Source organism: Anabrus simplex, chromosome 5, assembly GCF_040414725.1.
Source record: "Anabrus simplex isolate iqAnaSimp1 chromosome 5, ASM4041472v1, whole genome shotgun sequence".
Lineage (NCBI taxonomy): Eukaryota > Metazoa > Arthropoda > Insecta > Orthoptera > Tettigoniidae > Anabrus > Anabrus simplex.
In genome coordinates this window covers 154,375,147-154,398,167 of record NC_090269.1, presented here as the reverse complement: position 1 = coordinate 154,398,167, position 23,021 = coordinate 154,375,147, and the positions used below count along the sequence as shown (strand labels likewise).

At 38.2% G+C, this 23,021-nt stretch overlaps 1 protein-coding gene across 3 annotated transcripts in view; it reads left to right on the top strand.

Annotated features, from left to right (window-relative positions):
* LOC136874725 (zinc finger protein 892) overlaps nt 1-23,021 on the top strand; it is a 95,494-nt gene that overhangs the window by 3,471 nt on the left and 69,002 nt on the right. For all 3 annotated transcript variants that reach the window (XM_067148390.2, XM_067148391.2, XM_067148388.2), the window contains exon 2: nt 19,542-19,671. In XM_067148390.2, the coding sequence (XP_067004491.2) occupies nt 19,606-19,671 (66 nt within the window). In that variant the 5' untranslated portion in view covers nt 19,542-19,605. The remainder of the gene's footprint in view (nt 1-19,541; nt 19,672-23,021) is intronic.

Below are 23,021 nucleotides of genomic sequence, written 5' to 3'. Positions count from 1 at the left end.
TCCTTACTTCTGCCATCGTTAGTTATTTTACTACCCAAGTAACAATATTCATCTACTTCCTTTAAGACTTCGTTTCCTAATCTAATATTTCCTACATCACCTGCCTTCGTTCTGCACTCCATTACTTTTGTTTTGGACTTATTTATTTTCATCTTGTACTCCTTACCTAAGACTTCATCCATACCATTCAGCAACTTCTCGAGATCTTCTGCAGTCTCAGATAAAATAACAATATCATAGGCAAATCTCAAGGTTTTGATTTCCTCTCCTTGGACTGTGATTCCCTTTCCAAATTTCTCTTTGATTTCCTTTACTGCCTGTTCTATGTAAACATTGAAAAGGAGAGGGGACAAACTGCAGCCTTGCCTCACTCCTTTCTGAATTGCTGCTTCTTTTTCAAAGCCCTCGATTCTTATCACTGCAGACTGATTTTTATACAGGTTGTAGATAATTCTTCGTTCTCGGTATCTGATCCCTATCATCTTCAGAATCATAAATAGCCTGGTCCAATCAACATTATCGAATGCCTTTTCTAGATCTACGAATGCCATGTACGTGGGCTTGTCCTTCTTGATTCGATCCTCTAAGATCAGACGTAAAGTCAGGATTGCTTCACGTGTTCGTACATTTCTTCTGAAGCCAAATTGATCTTCCCCCAACTCAGCTTCAACTTGTTTTTCCATTCTTCTGTAAATAATACGTGTTAAAATTTTGCAGGCATGAGATACTAAACTAATGGTGCGGTAGTTTTCACACCTGTCAGCACCGGCTTTCTTGGGAATAGGTATAACAACATTCTGCCGAAAATCGGATGGGACTTCTGCTGTCTCATACATCTTGCACACTAAATGAAATAACCTTACCATGCTGGTTTCTCCTAAGGCAGTCAGTAATGCAGAGGGAATAACATCAATTCCAGGTGCCTTGTTCCTATTTAGGTCACTCACAGCTCTCTCAAACTCTGACCTCAAAATTGGGTCTCCCATTTCATCAGCATCAACAGCCTCTTCATGTTCCAGAACCAAATTATCTACATCTTTACCTTGATACAACTGTTGGATATGCTCCTGCCATCTTTCTGCTTTATCTTCTTTCCCTAGAAGTGGCTTTCCATCTGAGCTCTTAATATTCATACACCTAGATTTCCCTTCTCCAAAGGTTTCCTTGATTTTCCTGTATGCAGCATCTACCTTTCCCAGGTCCATACAGCCTTCGACATCCTTGCACTTCTCCTTCAGCCATTCTTCCTTAGCTACCTTGCACTTTCTATCCACTTCATTCTTTAATCGCATGTATTCTTTTCTGCCCTCTTCATTTCTAGCATTCTTGTATTTTCGTCGTTCATCAATCAGGTCTAGTATCTCCTGAGTTATTCACTGATTCTTAGTTGATCTTTTCTTCCTTCCTAACATTTCTTCAGCAGCCCTAGTGACTTCATTTTTCATGACTCTCCACTCTTCCTCTACTGTGTTTCTTTCGGCCTTTTCATTTATTCCTTGTGCAACATGTTCCTTGAAACAATCCCTCACACTCTTTTCTTTCAACATGTCTAGATCCCATCTTTTTGCATCCTTTCCTTTCTTCAATTTCTTCAACTTCAGATGGCATTTCATGACCAACAAGTTGTGGTCAGAGTCCACGTCTGCTCCTGGGTAAGTTTTGCAATCCAACACCTGGTTTCTGAATCTCTGCCTAATCATAATGAAGTCTATTTGATACCTTCCAGTGTCTCCAGGTCTCGTCCACATATACAGCCGTCGTTTGTGGTGTTTGAACCAAGTATTGGCGAGGACTAAATTATGATCAGTGCAGAATTCAACCAGCCGACTTCCTCTTTCGTTCCTTTGTCCCAATCCAAATTCTCCTACTGTATTACCTTCTCTTCCTTGGCCTACCACTGCATTCCAGTCTCCCATCACAATTAGATTCTCGTCACCTTTAACATATTGTATTAAATCTTCTATCTCCTCATATATTCTTTCAATTTCTTCATTATCCGCTGAACTAGTAGGCATATAGACCTGCACTATTGTGGTGGGCATTGGTTTGGTGTCTATCTTGGCGACAATAATTCTTTCACTATGCTGGTCGTAGTAACTTATCCGCTGTCCTATTTTCTTATTCATTATTAAACCAACTGCTGCATTTCCCCTGTTTGATTTCGTGTTGATAATTCGGTAGTCGCCTGACCAAAAATCCTGTTCTTCCTGCCAACGTACTTCACTTATACCAACTACATCTAACTTTAGCCTATCCATCTCCCTTTTCAGATTCTCTAACCTACCACAACGATTCAAACTTCTAACATTCCACGCTCCGACTCGCAGAATGTCAGTATCCATCTTCCTGATGATCGCCCCCTCTCGTGTAGTCCCCACCCGGAGATCCGAATTGCCATTTTAGTCTTGCTACTCTCTCTAGGATGTCTGTTACACTAGTTCTTCTCCTGATGTCCTCTGAACAGATCTTATCCCTAAGGGTGATCCCTAGCATCTGTCGCTCCATGGCTCGTTGTGTTTGCTGAAGCTTGTGAGCACTTTCGTTTGTCAGAGTCATCGTTTCCAGACCGTAAGTAGTAACTGGCAACACGCACGTCTTCAGGTTAATTGGAACATCCTTGTTGATGAGGATGAATCTTAGTTTTCGGAATGCAGTCCAACTCATACCTATTCTGCGAGGAATTTCTGCACGTTGGTTGACTTTTCCAAGTTTTATCTTATGTCCAAGATAGATGTACTCATCGACAGCTTCTGTATATTGGTTTCCCATTTTAAGTGGTCGACTGCCTGGGCTTAGTATTTTCGTATAATTAATGTTCATTTCCAAACCAATCATAGCAGAAGCAGTTTTTAATTCTTGGATCATGCTTTCTAGCTCCTCTAAATTTTCACTTATGAGCACAATGTCATCGGCAAAATGCAGGTGGTTCAAATAAAACCCGTTGATTTTTATTCCTTTATTATCCCAATGAAGCTTTATATACCTTGAGTTTACCATGGCATTTTGAAGTGCCTTCATGATTACCCAAATCTCCACTGAGTCAAAAGCTATTTTATAATCAATGAAGGCCAGATGAATCTTGATGCTGTACTCAGTGGTTTTCTCAAGAAGAAGAGGAATAGTCTGGATGTGTTCAACAGTTGAGAAACCATTACGAAATCCCGCTTGCTCGGCAGGTTGATAAAACTCCAGTTCTCTTGTGAGGCGGTTGGTTACAATTTTAGTGAGGAGCTTGTAAAGGTGTGATAACAAACTCACAGGACCATGGTTCTCTAAATTTTCGTTATCACCTTTCTTGAAGAGAAGTATCACTTCAGCATTTTTCCAATTTTCTGATATTCTTCCAGAGTTAATACACTTGTTGATGAGTATTCTCACAGCTTCTACCAGATCTCTTCCACCTAATTTCAGAATTTCATTCGTTATTTTATCCTCCCCGGGGGATTTTTTATTCCTTAGTTTTTCAAGTGCATTTTCAATCTCAGCAGTGGTTACTTCTGGTGTTACTTCATGTGTATAATTCTGGGCTAGTTGTTCATCACTGGATGGTTTATTAATGGTTGATGTATACAGCTTGTAGTAGAAATCTCTAATGACTTCAGTAATGTTTTGCCTATCTCTGACTATTTCTCCATTTTGGTCCTTAAGTTTTGTAATTTTTGGTCTTCCTGTAGACATGTTGTTCTTTAAAATCTTCTTGTTTTTATATTCTTCAATTATCTGCATGATCATGTTATTATTAAATTTCCTTACATCTTTTCTTATTTCCTTGCGAATGGTCTTGTTAAGATTTTTGTATTCTGCTGTATCCCTGTCCATTGTCTTCCTGTCCTTAATGAGCTGCATGGTATTAAGTGAAAGTCGGCTCCTCTTATTAGTTTTCTTCAGTAGGATCTCCTTTGCTGCATTTTGAATACTGACTGTAATTTTCTCATTAAGTTCCTTCACGTCCAAGTATTTCAAATCTTCTGTTGGGTTAAGTTTTTTGGTAAGAGCTTGTTGAAATGATGATTGATGTTTTTCTAAGTCCTCTACTCTTGGAAAAGTGTACCCCCTTGTCATTTTGGACTGTTCAAGTTTGAGGTCAAATGTGAAGGTTGTTCGAACTAGCCTATGGTCGCTTCCTGTATCAAATCTGTTGAGAACAGTAACATCTGTACGATATTTCTTCTTGTTGGTCAGGATAAAATCTATCTCATTCTTGGTTTGTCCATCGGCGCTCTTCCATGTCCATTTTCGTTGAATGGGCTTTTTAAAGAAAGTATTCATGCAATGGAGATTTTCGGCTGAGAGATATTCTAGCAATCTTTTTCCTCTTTCGTTTCGATCGCCTAGTCCATATGTACCAATGTGGAATGAAACATATGAGTTAATTAAAGCGGAGAGAGATATTAATTTGGTGCTGACTAGTAGATTGCCGTGTTAGTGAAATAAACAGATATGAGATGCACTCAAAATAAGATGTTCGTTTTGCCGGCTGGGCATGTATATTAAAGGAGTTTCAAACTGCGTTGATTAGGGTCTTACAAATGAAATGATTAATGTCATTTATTGTACAGTTCTGCTCGAGGAATTTTAGGAACAGCACATTGAAATTAATATGATGGATACACTTCATGACAGTCCATTGTGATGTAGGGAATGATAGGTCACTGTAATTGTTGGGATGTTGAACGTCAGAGGTTGATGCCCGGCCAGGTCAATGATCATGATTTCCTGGTGATTATTTATTTGACTGATGTTGTGTGTGATATATGTTTTTACTGTGTATTGGGCAATGTAAAGTCTGGTTTGTAGTTGCACATTTTCTTGTTGATGTGTGAATTCATTCCACTTATGGTTGATTTAATGCAACAATTTTGGTTCTGTCCTATTGTCATAGAGGCAGTGTAGAATAAGGTGGTTGATTTTAAAATTAGTGTAGGTCCTTTGCTACAGAGTTTGTGTTTATTTTACGTACTATGGAAACAGCTGGTTGTGTATATGAAAAATATTTTTCTTTTAATGATGAATCAGAGTAGTAGGTTAAATTTATTCGCGTCAGGGGTAACTGTCGATTCGGTCACTTTCCGTATTATTCGTATATATATATATATGAGAGGAGGATGCTATAAGAAAGAATGAGTTTCAGATAAATTTTGGACTTAAATAATATTAGGAATGATTTTATAAATTATTGAGAACTTAATAACTGAATGAGTTTACAAATTTGCGAACTTAATAATTCATTGATTTTATAAATTGAATGATTGAATGAATTTAACGATTTCAGAGGTAATGATTGTTTTAGTGATGGAATGACCTCAGACTGTAATGATTATTAATGATTTAATGATTTTAATTTAATAAACTAATGAGTTCATGAATAATACAACAAATGTTAGGATTTAATAATTTCACACAGTTTCACGATATTATGATGGAAAATATTGTAATAAATTAAATAATTGAATAATTATGATTACAAGGCTTATGAATTAATAATTGAATAATTTTGAAAGTATGGAAAGTGGATACAGATTAATTGATTCAGGAATAGAAGGATGAATTTTTGGATTTATATCTTTTTGGATTTCAAAGGTCACTCTGACGAAATAATGCTGCTAGAGGCTTTACGTCCCACCGACACAGATACGTCTTATGGCGACGATAGGATGGGAAAGGCCTAGGAGTTGGAAGGAAGCGGCCGTGGCCTTAATTAAGGTACAGCCCCAGCATTTGCCTGGTGTGAAAATGGGAAACCACGGAAAACCATCTTCAGGGCTGCCGGTAGTGGGATTCGAACCTACTATCTCCCGGATGCAAGCTCACAGCAGCGCGCCTCTACGCGCACGGCCAACTCGCCCGGTGACGAAATAATGGATAAATGATGGTGAATTACATTAAGAGAGAGAGAGAATCCACAAGGGATAGCTGCCCTAGAACAAGGGGTACCGTACGGTAACAGCATCAAATTATTATCTATTTTCGCACTATTTATCTTAGGATAAAATGAGCTTATATATTTTTTAAAAATTTTTTGAATTTCCCCTGTTGTAGCCCTACAGCTATCCCCGATCAGGAAAACTTTATTTTTCTTTACACATACCATACAAATGATGATTTACAATTGCCAAAGGATATCGTAAAACATCTAAACAAATATCTTTTTGATACGAATCGGGAATAGCAAAACGAAAGAAGAAATTCATCGAAAATTTTGTGATAGATCCTCGCGCACCGAAGAGTAAACCAATCACTTCCCAGCAACTGGCAGGTATGTGATACTTTTCTTCAAAGTACTTAAAACAGGGTTCGTAGTGTCTCTTCTTTTCAGAATCAACTTCTTTGGCCTGTGAACTGTTAATCTCAAACCTTATTGTTGGATCAATAACAACACCGATGTTTCTCTTCCTGTCAATCGCGACAATGTCTGCACGTTTACTAGATCCATCACTAGAGATACAGTGCACTTCTACAAAGACTTCAAATCTGCCAGATTTTTTGAGAAGTTCTGCAATACTACTCCTGACCCTATGATGCCTGTTATTTCTTAATAGTTCCCCTTCCGAGCAGAAACCAAGAACATGAGGGAGGGTTTCTATCTCGTTGCAGTGACGGCAACGGTTTTCTTGGCTTCTACCGGGAATGCTTCGGACTGCTATCACATTGCAGTTCATTTTAATGGCATTAGTCCATTGGGAAGTTGAAAGTCCTTTCTTTGTTGTAATCCAGGTGTTTGATTGTGTCCATTCTGTAAAATGCGAGACACCTTTTCCACGGTGTGGTAGATTTTTCCATGTTTCAAACTCTTGATCTCTCAATTCTTCCGAAGAGTCTGTACCTTCGGTTGTTCATCAGGAGCGAAGCCAAGGCTTCTCAGACTACCCTTTATTTCTTGTTGAAAATTTCTTGTTTGTACCAGAAGTGGGTCAACAACAGAGTCCAGTCTGTTACAGATGTTAATGTGTTGAAGGAAAGCTTGCCATGATGCTCTCATAATGCCCAATCCACGAACTTTTTTGAGCTGTAGAGCATACAATCTGGACAATCCGTTGGTAAACCAATTATTTCTTTTACTCTACTTCTGATTAATTTATCGACATCGTCTAAAAATCCGCGTCTGAGTTTCGATAAGAGTGCACACTGTAAAGGATAAATCAAACTCGGCCAAATGTATTGATTTATAATGTTAATTTTCTGATCTGGTTTAAGAAAAATTGAGTTCACAAGTCTTGTTAAATTATCGCTTAGTTTTGTTATAATGTTCCTGCTTATCAATAGATGACACCTGAAGTCCACTGATAGTCATAATAACAACGTTTATCAGTTGCCCATTCACAATAACTATAGCTTTTGATTTAGAAGTATTCAGTGTGAGCCCTACTTTGGAAAGGCATTGGCTTGCTGTGTGTCTCATAAGCGCTGCTGATTTTTTATCTTTAGATATTAACGCAATATCATCAGCAAAACCTAGCGCTGCCACGTTGTCGATATCTTGCACAAGATTGTAGCCGAATTGAGAAGCATGTTCTAAGTCGTTTAACTCCCTTAATATGAAATCAGTTGCCAAATTAAACAGAAGAGGAGATAGAGGCGATCCTTGAGCTACTCCCCAATGAACTTGAATTTCCTTAGTTCGAGTGATCGCGTCTATTTCCACATGAATCGAATTATTCCTGAAAGGAGATATTATTAAAGACTTTAGCTTCTTGGGAACAGATGTCGAATTTAGTGCATATTCCAAATGATTATGACCAATATTATCGAAAGCTATGGATACATCTAGAAAAGTGATGCAACAATTCTTTTTTTTTTAAGTTTCGCGTCTTGAAGACAACTGTTGATGAAAGATGAATTTATGAATGTACGTGGTGTAGACACAAAACCTCTTTGCTGGGTTGATAAGTCAATAAAAGGTCTAATTTTTCTTTCCAGACTTCTTTCGATGATCCTTCCTAAAATAGAATAAATTGTTATTGGACGCCAGTTACTAATTACGTTTGGATCTCCTGATTTAAATAACAGGAGAGTGCGACTTCTTCTGAAACTTCGCGGAACATATTTGCTATAATACTGATGATTTTCGAACATTTGATTTGTTTTATGACCTTAAGAAATACTCGATCAGGGCCAGGAGCAGTATCAACAGTTATTCCCTTCATAGCTTGTCGAATCTCCTCGTCTGTCATGGAACAGTCATATTCGTTATCCTCATCATCAGAAAAAGTGTACTTACTTAGAAAAGCAGGATTTTTTGTGCTGTGATGGTACATATATCACACCCTCGCAGTATATGTAGAAGTGTGAGATATTATTGTCAGTATTTGATGTATTATTATTATTATTATTAGTAGTAGTAGTAGTAGTAGTAGTAGTAGTAGTAGTAGTAGTATTTCATTTGTATATTTTGTCATTTACATTTTTAAGCTGGAAGGTATCCATATATGTAGTATGAGTAATTTGTTTTGCACGAGTGGGAAAACATTGCTATATTGGAACCTGGAAATTTGTATGACTCATGTTTATATCCTAGCCTGATGAGAGGAGCTTGTTGTGATACTGGGAAAGTTCTATGATTCATGTAAAACTCCAGAGTGTTTGTTATTGTCTTGGAACCAAGTATGAGTTCAGGGCATGGTCCTGACTGGAGGATCACTCATGATTGGCTGGTAAAGACCAATCCAGACGTATCATCTGAGAGGAAGGGAGAAGCGGATGTTTATATAAACTTCGACATCATTACGGAAGAGAACCAAAACTGACACACTGTACGAGAAGGAAGTAGTGCTGATACACGGTACTGGAGTGACACGGCTACAAGGGATTGGACTTCAAACGTTCGTGGAACGTAGTCTTGTTATGTTCGTGGAAAGTGGCTGATCGACGGATTGTGGAGTGCTTGCGCATTAAGTATTGTAGTACTTGTGGAGGTCTGGCATTATATGTTGTTGAAAGCTATCTCAGACTTTCCATAATTTATGTTGAAGATCGACAGGCGTGTGTTGCTCAAATGTATATAACTTTACGACAAGTGTTAAAATATGTGAACACAGTATTACAAGGTACAGTATCTGTGTGATGTGATAACTGCCGATTATGAGAATCGGCAAGTCGAATTGATATAGAGACAGTGAAGGGTATTTATGTACATACATGTACATTGTTCATCGGACTATCTACAAATAGTAGCTTAGTTCTCGCTTTCGTTTTCCCACTGTTTTCATTATTGTTGTTGTAAATATGGAGTCTTCCAGCAATCTTTTGTGTGTGTATTAGATGTATAATTTTGTGTTGTTGAGGTGCTCATGCACGGATATTGTTAAGAATATAGTTTGCTATTTTAGAATCAGTAGAGTTATTGATGAACCTAGGTGCAGTTCCTACCTATTTAGTCGTGTTCAGGAGGTTACGTAAGGCCTGCAGCAGATGTACCAGTACGCAGCTTTTATGTACACGCCCTAGGATATGAAGTTTATCATGCTATATCAAAATTCGAGGGATCAATTCTGGTGAACTCTGGCGCCCATACTACGGACATTTCGGTTAATTATTATTTTTATTAATTTAATTTATTTCAAGTATTTTATGAAGTTTTTGAGTAATGTTATTTATTTATATATTTTTATTTATGATTTTATTTATTAGTATTCATGACAATAGTTACAGTGCCTATGGAATTTGAATAGAAGTCATATACTTCCAAAGCAGGAAGTGTACATTGTTTACCTTCAGTATTTGTCATAATATTTTGAACAACCTTCTTTCTTCTATAATAGTAATAATGTTGAATCAGATCATATTTATACTGATTTTGTTTCTTATCCCTAAACCGTTTATCACGGCGCTGATGATTGCTACAAGTAGAATATTTTGAAGGTTCACGTTTAATTTGCCTAGCCTTTCGAGCTCTGAAATATTTTACTGCTGGATGTTCAGGACCTTTGCATTTAGATTTTGCCCTACACAAAAATTCAGTGAACTTCTCTATTACACTGTCAAATTTTTCCTCATCTTTAACTCCATTTTTAATTTCTAAGAACTGTTGTTCCCAAAACATCAGATTATCATCATCGGAATTCGCGTCCGAATTATAAGTTTTGACAGCACGGTGTATCAGATCATCCTGCACCCCATATCGTTGGGTAATGTTTTGCCTGTGTATATCGGGATGAGCACGAACTATATGAATATTGACACAACCAAATGTTTTACCACAATACAAACAAGTATCAGGTTCTTGCAATTCAGGATTACTCTGTTCCCATTTACGATTATGTTGTTCCTCGACGTTGCTGATAGTTTCAAATATATTATTGACAGATGAATTTAAACTATCATCTGATTCTGAATCAGATTCACTATAATTAGGGCGATGATATCTACCCAGGTTAGAACTGTCTCCTGTGTCCAAAGATGATGTTGATGGTGGGTCTAACGTCAATGATGGTAGTAATGATTCAGTGTGGCTAGCATGATAAACTATATTTTCAGAGGTTAATTTGTCTCGATGCGACTTTGATAAGTGTATACGCAGACGAGTAATATTCTTAAAATTCCTTTTACACATTGTACAATTAGCTTGCGACAGCTCAGTATCTCTTCTGCCCATCCTTGGTGTAAGGTTATGCACCCAACATTCATGTAGATAGCATTCAAAATTCAAACAAAGTCAATAAAAACTACGAACTTTCAAAAAGAAATGGAATTAAAACCTCGAAACGAAGCAATCCAAAAGGAAAAACCAATAAAAGGAACCAAGTAACTTATAAAATAGTAATTTTACGAATCTCAACTTCTTTGTTTCGTAGCAATGATGTAAACAAAATGAGCCCTAAAAATAAAATCACATAATAACTTTCTTAAAGCAACGAGCAGAAGACCGCTCTATAAAACATGAAATACATCTCTCTAAAGTCACAAGAAACTCAGTAACGATGTAAAATATCATAAGAAACCACACTAATGATTATAAATAGAGCCAGCATGTAAACAAATCAGCAGTCAGTTCACAGTCTTCCATTATATCCATTATATTAGGCTACTTGTAAATCTAATTAATGTTTCTCTTCCGATGCAGTTTTCACAACAAACAACTCCAATGAAGTTGATACTTTTTTATAGTTTGAAACGTGCTCTCGTACTATTTTATTGCTTGTTGTATATATATAGTGGAGTAAAGTAATGTTGGTAAATGATAATGAGATAAAATAGGAACTAAATTAAGTGATGCATTTGGAGAACATTTTGAATTCATGGATTAGATTGTTGGTATTTCATGGTCAGAGTTGACATATTAGAAACATTAATTTTGATAACTTAGGTTGACGAATTCCTAACAGATGATGACGTATGGAGTGACTTATAGATAATTACGAAGATTGAACAGAATTCAAATGAATTGAATAAGATAATGAATGATGTATCCATATATGGTCCGAATTTTGTTTATTTGTGTAAGAGCATTACTTAGCCAAAGTTAAGCTTTTGATTTCAATAAATCTGTGCTTACTGAAAGGTTCTCACTCACATCTTCTTATTTTATATTTATCTTCTCTCTTATCCTTCCCGCTTAGTAAATTAAGGTTAGTTGGTAATATTTGAAGATGTCTCTGTGAGTAGTACCCAGTCAGCGACCCTGTGATTGTCTCATGCCGGTGCCACATTTGGCTGGAAGGGTAGAGGGTTGAATAGGTTGTGTCATTAGTGAGTACATGTACAGATCAATAAAAGAATGTGCTTGAGTAACGGTTTGTAGCATCGTCCCAGCAAGTGAGCTAGGCAATAATGAAAAGCGAGTATTGCCCTTTGTACCCTGTACAGTGTGCTCTTGCACTGCTAGCTGATGGAGTATACTAAAGTAATACATAGGCCTTTCCTATGGAAATCAAGTTTTTCTCTTCTGTCATTCATATTAGAAATGTTTTTAAGACATTAAGTGTGTCTTGATTGCATGGGAGACTTGAAGCCTGTGATATTGACAAGAGGAGAATGATTTCGAAGAATTTGATCAAAGATGGGGAAAAGAGTGATAGAACACATCTCAAGATACTGGGGATTTATTCATTTGGTTTGATGGGAAGTGCAGAGGTTAAGAGTGGCTGGAGGATACCAGGCAAACTATAAGAAATAGATTACATTATATGTGTGATATTATACTCTGTTACACAGTATGGTGCTGTGGAGAGCTGCATGAACCCAGGATAAGTACCCGGGTGTTCAGGGTGATGAACAAGTAGCCTAGTCACTGGATTTTCATGAAGTTTGTTGCTGCTCTAGTGTCCAAAAGTTAAGCATAAGTTACGATTAAGCAGGGCAACAGGAAATAGACCGCAAATCGCACGACGTATGCACCTACCAACCTTGCGTGTTCGCTCTGTATAGGAAAGGTGTGTTCCCTGCTTTGACTAGTGGCGTAACCGCAAGGTAACACAGCCAGTGCCTGCGCCCCATATTCTCTCAGTCGTGTTTGCCCAGTTATAGGGTGTGGACTATAGCCTCGTAGTGAACGTGACAAGATAATGACGACGCCACCATTTCGACCCCGTTTTGCAGGGTAGAATTCTCGGCCGCCTGGAAGCAGGCCAGACACAGACTGAATGTGCCACAAAGTGTCATTTCCAGGCTTTGGAGAGGATTTTGAGACACAGAAGATGTTAGTCGTAGGCCAGTACCAGGTTGACGAAGGGTAACCACCCCACAGCTGGACCGAAATCTGGCCTTAACCTCCCGACGAAATTGGAGTGCACCTGCAAGACAATTGTCTGCGGAGCTTACAGCCATCTGAGAGGTTGCCGTTTCCTGGCAAACTGTGTACCGGAGGCTCAGAACAGCAGGGTTGTTTGTCCGACATCCAGCTGTGTGCGTCCCGCTCAAACCAGCACAGAGACGGGCCGGTTTACTGGGAAGCCGTCAACATCGAAACTGGACCATGATTGAATGGAGGGATGTGCTCTTCACAGATGAATCCCGCTTCAGTTTGCAGAACGAGTCCCGTTGCACATTAATCTGGAGAGAACCGGGTAGCCGATACAACCACAAGAACATCGTGGAACGGGACCAGTATGTTGGTGGTGGTGTCGTAGTGTGGAGCGGCAACATGTTGAATGGCTGTAAGAACCTGCACATCTTCATGGGTGGTCCGAGGAACACTGTTATGTTTGGAGATACAGGGATGAGGTACTGAGGCCACATGTTCGACTCTTCAGTGGTGTGGTTGGTCCAGACTTCCTCTTAATGGACGAAAATGCCCGACCATATGGCGCTCCTCTGGCAGATGAATTTCTGGCTGGGGAAGTCATTCATTTCATGGTCTGGCCAGCGAGGTCTGTGGATCTGAATCCTATAGAACATGGCTGGGATGCATTGGGGAGGTGAATTGCATCCCGTCAGCCTCCCCAAGGACCCTCCAAGACCTTCGCATTGTCCTTTCGGAGGAATGGGATCGACTGCCATAAGAGCTCTTGGACCATCTGATAGAGAGCATGCCACGTCGCTGCGAAGCATGTGTGGCCGTTAGGGGTAACCGTACACTCTTGTGCCAGTTCACTGTTCTAAATTGATCGTTTATTGGAACAAAAATGGGTGCAATTGCCAATTGCCACGACATGAGTAAATACGGCACATAAACTCAAATCATCTCTGTCAATAAAATATAATGTATGGCGTGATCGAGGCAGGAAAGATCGAGGTGGCAGTGAGTAAGACAAAGTAAAGCCTGGGAATTTTACAAAACTACTATTTAAGTAAACTGAAAATTGAAACAGCAAACCGAGGCAGTGATCGTATTGAAATAGACATACATGCGAACAGCAGATCAAGACTTGAAGGGAATCTTAAGAAAATTTAAAGGAGAAGATTTACTTCGTATAATTTAATGGAGAAACGCAGAAAATAAAGGCCGAAAATAAAGGGGCAAGTTCACAAGGAAGATAGCGAAAAAAGCTTAGGGGTCTACGTCACAACTTCTGATTGGCAAAGGATAACCATTGATAGTTACCAAGAAAGAAATATTTAAGGTACGGGAAATAACTGAATTGACATATAGAACAGCAATTATAACACAAATAGCTGAATTAGGAGCAGACATCCTCGTAATCTACAAGCGGAAATAGAATTAAAGTTAAAAAAGTCAGACTTGATATAGAAATTACCATGTTAGAAGGCTATGAAATCCCTATGATGACGAAATGGACTTCATCTGTATTTATTCTTGTTCCATTTGCGCAAGAAATGGCTGTCAAGATGTGCTAAGAAGACGATGGCCCGATGTCCAGAAGAGGCTAACTTGAGGTGACGGCAAGGGGAACCCTACCTATCCCATGACATCGCAGTGACCATCGAAGAATGTAGCAGCCCTGTCTGATCTATAGATGTCCCATTACACCTAATGCAAACTCCGTTGGAGCAGATAGAAAAAGATAAGTCATATACATTAATGCAGTAAACAGAATAAATCTTTTTGGAATAAAATTATATTTTTTGTGAAATTCGGTGTTCGGCTGTTGTGCAGTGCACACGTCTCGCTCCGGTCACTGGTGCAGCGGCTTTTTCCCGTCTGTAGATAAGTAGAGTGTTTTATGTTTGTGTTTGTATCCTAGTAATTTTTCTTTTGTGTTTGTTCCGGTGCTAGTATAGTGTAATCCCCTTTTGGAATACTATGTCTGTAGATAGTGGCGGTGGCCCTTTAGGACGACCTCCTAATATTGGTAAAGATGCCGTGCGTGAGGACTTACACATGGACGCTAGTAATACTGATACCCAACGAGACAGTTCTCAAGATTCAATACGTGACATGGATCAGCGTCCGCACGTTCCTGTACCTACCTATTCTAACACTCATCTTGGCCCTTACATAGTATTTGTCGAATCGACTGAATCTCAAAATAAAATAGGACATATTCACCCTATGACTCTGGGTCGAATTTTCTACGAGAGGCAAATTGGTGACGTCAAGGCCATCCATAGGAAGGGAAGAAATAGAATTCAAGTTACTTTCATGTCTAGTAAGGCTGCAAACGCCTTTCTTTCTCATCCCATTCTTACAGAAAAGAAATTGACAGCTTTTATTCCATCCTCGAATATTCAGCGAGTAGGGGTAATACGGGGAGTCGACACTACTATTTCCGAATCCGACATTCTCACCTATTTAGACTCACCATATCCTGTAGTGAAAGTACAACGTCTAAATAGACGTTCATCCAAAGAAGGAAAAACTGAATATATCCCTACAGGTACTGTGAAGGTTGTATTTGAAAGTCAACAACTTCCGAAAAGTGTGTCCATTTTTAAAGTCATTTTAGAGGTTCAGGCCTTTATATTCTCTCCTTTATTATGCAAACGATGTCAGCGGTATGGACATACCGCTACTAATTGTCGTTCCAGGGAGCCGAGATGTGGAAAATGTTCCCTTACTCATTCTACTGAAGATTGCACTCACCAAGTCGTTATATGCGCTAACTGTGGCGGAAATCATCCTGCGGGAGCCGAACATTGTGAAATCCACAAACAACAAAAAGAAATTAAACGCATTATGAGTGTTAAAAACAAATCATATTTAGAAGTGAAAAACTATTTTGCCCCATTACAGTCCCTATCTAACCCCCTTCTGATGCCCCAACATTTTCCTCCTTTACCCACTAGACCATCTCAATCGGAAGAAACTCTCCCTCGAAAGCGTAAATTTACTATGGTGGTTAGTAACCCTTCCCGCCCACCCGTTAAACCAGGTTATGACAGGGCATCATATCTCAATTTGATAAGTAATCCGAAGACGGTTCCAGAACATTCTGGCACTCCAGTCGTGCGTTTGATACCTGCTACTTCCAACGAGCCTGCATCTACATCACGGAAGTCAAGTCCCCACGGGCAACCTTCGGATTCCCACGCACCACTTTCAGCATCTCCCTCTGTCCCGGCTTTACACGGTAATTCCAATGTTAATTTTATCGACCAATGTCGCACCTTTTCTAAGAAAATTGACGATTTAATAGCAGACGTGGGACAAAATGTCCGCTTGAAGCATTTGTTACAGTCATTACAGGAAGATATTCTTTTATATTTACCCTCCCCTCCTTCCAAGTAAAACATACGGCTATTGTAATAGAATTGTAGGAGCACTTTCCACACATCCGCCTCCGCCTCAATCGTGTCTGTAAGCTTACACATCTCTCTTGCCTTATTTTTCTTGACAGTACCTTCTGTCCATGTGGCCGAGTAGTCAGTACTGTAACTCCCATCTTTTTTCACTGTCAGACATATGAACATCACCGTCGCGAATGCATACGTCAGCTTTTTCATGAGGGTTACCAACTGCCGTTAAACGTTTCGTGTTTCGTGTCCTAACCGACTTTTCACGTTGTGGACTTAATTATCAATTTTTTTGTTGTATGTAACATCCATTTGTAACCTTTTCCTTTCCTCTGGGTACGGACTTGCACATACTCACCCTTATATGTGGTCCGGTTTTTGTTTGTAGTAAGACGTCGTGACAGACCACACAGACGTGAAGAATTAGAACCCAGTGTCCCAGTGTTTTTGTGTTCTTCCCTGATCGTTTAGCCTATATATCATTGGTATTTTCCTATGTTTCATCATTAACCGTTGCAATTCGCTTTTTTTACATAGCTCTCCCTCCTCTTTCGTAGTGTACTACTTTCTTCTACTGTTGGCACCTCTCCCCGACATTAATTAACCCGCAAACCAGTGACTGGACGTAGCGTCTTACGACGATGTCCAACAACTAACCAAGAAGAAGAAGAAGATATTTTTTGTGTGTGGTGAAGAAATAGTGAGGCAGTGAGATCTTCAACTTAGCTCAGAAATAGTAAATTCTCGTGAATTAATAATATTTGTGTCGAAGTGAAGGGATGATGCGTAGTCATCTATACATATAACCAATCTTTGGGTAGGGTAGGCCTATATGTGAAATATATAACATGCAAGTGCGTTCGTAATGACATTTAGTCAAATGATGAGGTTATCATATGTGAATTGTAAGATCTATAATGACATAATGGTTAATATTGTGAGTGAATGAGAGTTAATATCTTGTAAGATGGAGATAGTACAGTGTCATTTATTGATCATAGTTGGATTTAAGAGGAAATGAGAATGATACGAAGTGAAACAGAAATGGATTAAGAAGGAATGGAATAATCAATTAGATAAATGAAGCTTACAGAGTCCTATGCGTCAAGTCACCGTGTATATGAAGGTTATTTGCTAATGAAAGAAGAAATATGATAACGAGATATGAAGGAAATGGTATATGAATATTGAATGAATATGAAGAAGAGTAATGTAAGTGATAATTATTGTTTTGTCCGCAAAGAAGAAAATGATTTATTGTGAAGATAAAAATAAGAGGGTTGACGCAATTCAGGGTTGGTACTGTACTTGATTCCATTAAGAATGATAGTTCCTAGATATTTCATATCCAACATATTGAAAATATATATTATGTAGGTTATAAGTTATATTGAGTTTAGGCATGTGCAAATCATCAAGATAACTCACTGTAAGGAAAGGTGAGTAGGATGTTAATCAAAATTAACCCAGATCTCTACCATAATGATGATTATTTGATAAATATGTACATGGCACTTATTTTACCACATGCACAAGTATGAGAAGTTTTTCACTTATAAGTGCAGAAGGTAATGATTGTTAGAGTCTTCATAATTAATACTCAGTACCTGTTGTTCATAAATAACAGTGTGTGAGGTTTTGGTATTTATTAATTACATGATGACAGATTTCTTGAGACACATTTATACAGTTGATCTAACTTGTAAGATTTATGAGAGGAATGATATCCAGTTGAGCTATATAATGATAGTAGATATTAATTTAGAAGAGAGCACATGATGTGATTGACTTAATACTTATCTTTACCCTGATGAATCCATGAAAACCAGTTCTTAAGTAATAAATTTATCACCGGGCGGGTTGGCCGTGCGCGTAGAGGCGCGTGGCTGTGAGCTTGCATCCGGGAGATAGTAGGTTCGAATCCTACTATCGGCAGCCCTGAAGATGGTTTTCCGTGGTTTCCCATTTTTACACCAGGCAAATGCTGGGGCTGTACCTTAATTAAGGCCACGGCCGCTTCCTTCCAACTCCTAGGCCTTTCATATCCCATCGTCGCCATAAGACCTATCTGTGTCAGTGCGACGTAAAGCCCCTAGCAAAAAAAAAAATTATCCTCATCCTAGATATTATAAATACTTGAATATTTAAATATTTAAGACTCGAATAAAAACCAAACCCCACGGCACGTAACTCCCTTGAAAGGGCCTTGGCCAGCCAAGCGACCAATCCTCAGCCCGAAGGACTGTAGATTACCAGGGGTCGTGTGGTTAGCACGACGCATCCTCTCAACTGTTATTCTTGGCTTTTGAGACCGTAAGACCTGAATACCTACAACTAAATAATTAAAACAGCATATACAATTTAAGAAGGCAAGTTATTGATGCTGAAATGAATGATTTCCCTGGAAGATCTGAATATATATATATATTTTTTTTACTTCAAATAAAGTAGGAATATTATCTTTTACACAGATGAAAAATGTAACGATTTGATTTCTATTTACATTTTTCAAAATGATTCCAATTATCTATTGTACATAATTATTAATATTTTAACATAATCAAAGATCTTTGATGAAATGATGTTAGATAATTAATCAATTTTAAATGAAGGTAGTCGTTATTTTCAAGAATATTTCATTCTTTTGTTTAATTTGCTGGATTTTTAGTAAATGAATGTGGTGAAATGTTATTGGTATATATATATGTTAGTGTAGGCATTATAATAGCATAGTCATCTTTAGTTTAAGATTTGCAGAACTATTTTTTTACAAGAAAGGCTAGTTGATACGGTGGAGACGTCCATCGGCATTATACGAAATAGCCATCAAACATAACATCATTTGCAATCTCTCCAAATCCACGACAACAAGACAATGTTTGATTGGAAATTAAACATAAATGAGCTAGTCTGGATATCTTCATGACCCACCCTGGATGCAGGAACGGCACACCCTATTAACAGCATATTTTTTTGTGGAAAACATTTCCAAGATATTGTTAGTTGTCAAAGGTGTACCTTAGCTATCAGAACCTTTCTGACACTGTTTTTTTGGGCAAGTTGTGTGATTCAGATTCTGTTTTTTAGCAATCCGTCTGACATTCCTATCAGGTGGGATAGCCTCATTTAGTGATTATGCTTAACTTTTGGACACTAATCTATTTGGTCCTAATCAATAAATGTCGGACCTTTCAAATGAAAGTCATGTCCCTCTGGTTTTATTCTATGTAAATCTCTACATCCTATTGCTATGATAATGATATTTTCAGTATTGTAAAACTTTAAGTCCTATGGTCATCATCACAATATAGGAGGTTATATGATTACGATCACATTACTGACAATCATGAGGAACTGTATGTCATGTAGCCATAATCATGATATCAATTGCCATGTAAAACTGCAAGCTTGTTGCTTATTATTTAGAGTATGACTTAGACAATAATAATATATATTTCTGTGTCATGTTTCAGTGCAGGTTTATAGGAATATATTTACAATCTTAGCACCTTCAAACTACTTCATTTGCATTGTGAAATGGACCAGAAATTACAGATCAAAGAGGAAACAGTCTGGCTTGAAAGAACTGCAGATACTTCAACTGTAAGTATCATTCCAGATACCTTTTACTGAATAGAATTTAATGCTTTTATTCAAATATGGCAGATTACTGTCAGTATAGCACATGTCAATGCAACCATCCTGATGAAGGCTGAGGTTCAGTGGAAGGTTTTGGAGAAGAAAGAAATTCTTTTAATTATATGTCTTTTGCTCTGTTGGTAACTAAAGTGAACACATGCAGTTTTAATCTGCTGATTGTGTGCCTTCCAGTACAATGGCTCTTAATCTTGACAGGAAATGTTTTCCAAATATCAAAATTATGTTAATGTAATTAGTGTCAGTGTCTGAGCTGTAATCCTACAACAGACTTCTTTTTTCTTATGAACATACTGAGTTATCCTAAAGGATTCATTGGATTTATAAATGCCATTAAAGTTACAGACTGTTAAGTCTTTCACATAAAATAATGTTTGGTGTATAATCAGAAATGTACAGATGTGCAGTTCATCTTCCTTTCATCACATGGTATGCATATAGGTGGTAGTCTTGTTAGGGTAATATAAGCTGTAGCATTCCACTGTTGTTGACCATCAGAGAAGCAGTGATACATTCATGGAGGTCATTCATTGTTACTGAAAATTGTGGGTAGTTGCTGACTTAGGAACATTCATGACATGCCTTTTTCCCCTCTCATTCTTTCCTCACTTCACTGTTCACAGACCAGCGTGTTGATGGCCAGTGGGTTTAATATGTTTATTTATGTGACTATGGCATTGTAATAAATGAACAGTGCTCTAAACGTGGTTTGTCCTTACATTTCTAGTATTCAGACACCATCTGGTGGTGGGGCTACAGGTCCCTCTCATGACCTCTGTTGATTATTGTTAGTACGAGAGTTAGGTTAGTGTTTGTTTACTTTGTAGTTCTTACTGTCGGTATCAAAATTAAGCACCTAGATTTTCGGTTCAGGAGTAGAGAGGTTTGGTAGTTTATTACCTGAATTAGAAGACTGGTTTGATATCCACTCAGGCTTCATGAAAAGAATTCGGGGGTTGTCTGACAGGAAGAAGGGACTTTGTTCCAAAAAGTGAAGTATATTGACCAGAGCCTGAAAATGCATTACCATATAATCTGCCAGCCGCATGCTAAACAGTGGTCATTTGGCAGGCAAAGGTCTGCCATGGTTTTAGTTCCATCTAATTTTTTCCTGTTTGAGATATTTTATGATTGAAAACCGCAGCCTATTTACAATAATTCAAATGGGTCACAAATGGAATGAATGAAGTCCTCATCTAGCTGTGAGGATAGGAAATATGCTGGCTGCCGAAACATGTTGCACTCCTCCGGGGCAATGATAAATGACTGACAGGTAAAATGTTAATGGAGAGTGTTGCTGGAATGAAAGATGACAGGGAAAACTAGAGTTTCTCTTCTTCTTTTTCTACTGCTTTTCCCACACCTTTGGGGTCATGGGTGTCAACTGTTTCGCACATGTTGATTTGGCCCTGTTTTCCAGCCGGATGCCCTTCCTGATGACAACCCTATATGGGGAGGAAAACCTGTCTTGCATTCACTTTGCCCAGCACAAATCTCACGTGAAATGACCAGGATTTGAACCACAGTGTCCAGGGCTGCTGCCTGAGCCATGGAGGCTTACTGTCTTTTACTATTAAAGTTGGTTAGTGTGTAAGATTTCATAGGGACCAAGCAAGATAACTACATGATTTGGAACACATAGCTGTCAGCTTGCTTTTGAGAGAGTGGGTTTGAATGCCTCTGTTGGCATCCTTTATGCAGGTTTTCTGTGGTTTCCCATTTCCAAATCTCAATTAAGTCTGCATTTGCTTGTTGCTAGTCCCACCTCCTTCCTACATCATCATTACTATAAGGAATGTCTGTGTTGGTATGATGTAAACCACATAGTAAATAACCATTTGAGTTGTTTCACAGACTAAAGTGTCTGGCTAGGAAAGGGAAGTAACGGGACACTACGTCACTCCTCACTCCTTTAGTATGTCTCCTTGGAGCCTCCTAGGCACTTTATGGCAGTTGATTGTGGACCTGATAAGGATCCAACCAGCTGTATAGCTGGGGACATAACATACAACTTGTGAGATGGAGGAAACATTTTTCATGCTCAGCTCTAGGTATACCTGTAAAATAAAGTGTGGATCTGAATTCTTAAGAATTATTTTCTATAGGATGAGTAGAATAATCTGTCAATATTTGTGTTCATCTTTGCTGATGTCAGTGTTATTTTAAAAAGGGTTGTGTGAATTGTTCCACAATAAAAAGTATCCCTGAGCATTCAAATAGGATTCTGTTCTTCTCCTGAACTGCACTCCTTGGTGTTCAGTATCCTGTATTTGTAGAGAATTTTTAACTCAAATACTGGCAGGTAAAGGATTATCATGCTCATTTGTTGCTGACTATATTGGTAGGTATGTGTGAAGAGCATGCCCAATATGTATGTTTTCCTGCAAGAAAATTTTGAAATTGTATCAGAAATTATCTCTCTGAAACAAGACAGTAAATCAGGGTTAACAGAGCAAGGAAACTCATTCAAGGTAATATACATAATTTTATAAGTGATTGTTTCACAATAGAATTTATGAGAAAATGTCTGACAGATTTCACTCAGGAACATTAATTTCAGTGAATAAGTCCTAGGGAAAATATACATTTTTATAGGATTGACAGTTTTCTTACCTGATTTTCATATTTCCACCAAGTGGTCCCAAGATTTTGCATTTGGTTTCATTTGGCAGATGGTATATTTCTATTATGTTTAGGATTCTTCTCAAAATATGTAGTGAGTGGTAGCTGGTATCATTGCTTCTTACATTATATTGCAGGATTGTTTTGAACTTCATCCTCTCTATGTAGACATTTTCTCTAAACAGTAATTATTTTATTTATTTGTGTCAGAGGTACCAGTATATACAAGAAGGGGATATTGAATATATGTACTTAGTATGAAAAATATACATGAACGAATTAATCGTATTTAGTTATAAATGAAGCACTTGAAAAATGTTCATATGAAGTATAACAAATGGAAGAACGTGCATAAAAATCAAAAAGGAGAAATCAAGTATTACATGAAAATACACTATATATACATTATTTACACTAGTTGTGACCAGTAATTCCAACCCTGTACATGAATCTGGGCATGGACGACAGTGCAAGAGATGCCTAGAAGTCTGTTCCTCTCCATATTCGCACAGTGAATCCCCACCATGCACGATGCCCCATTTCATAAGTTTGTCCTTAGATCTTCCAACGCCAGTCTGCAGTCTGTTTAACGACTTCCATATACACCATCCCTCTTCGTGACCAGGTGGCAACTTTTCTTCAATTTCAACACGTTCCGGATGACCTTTGTTTCC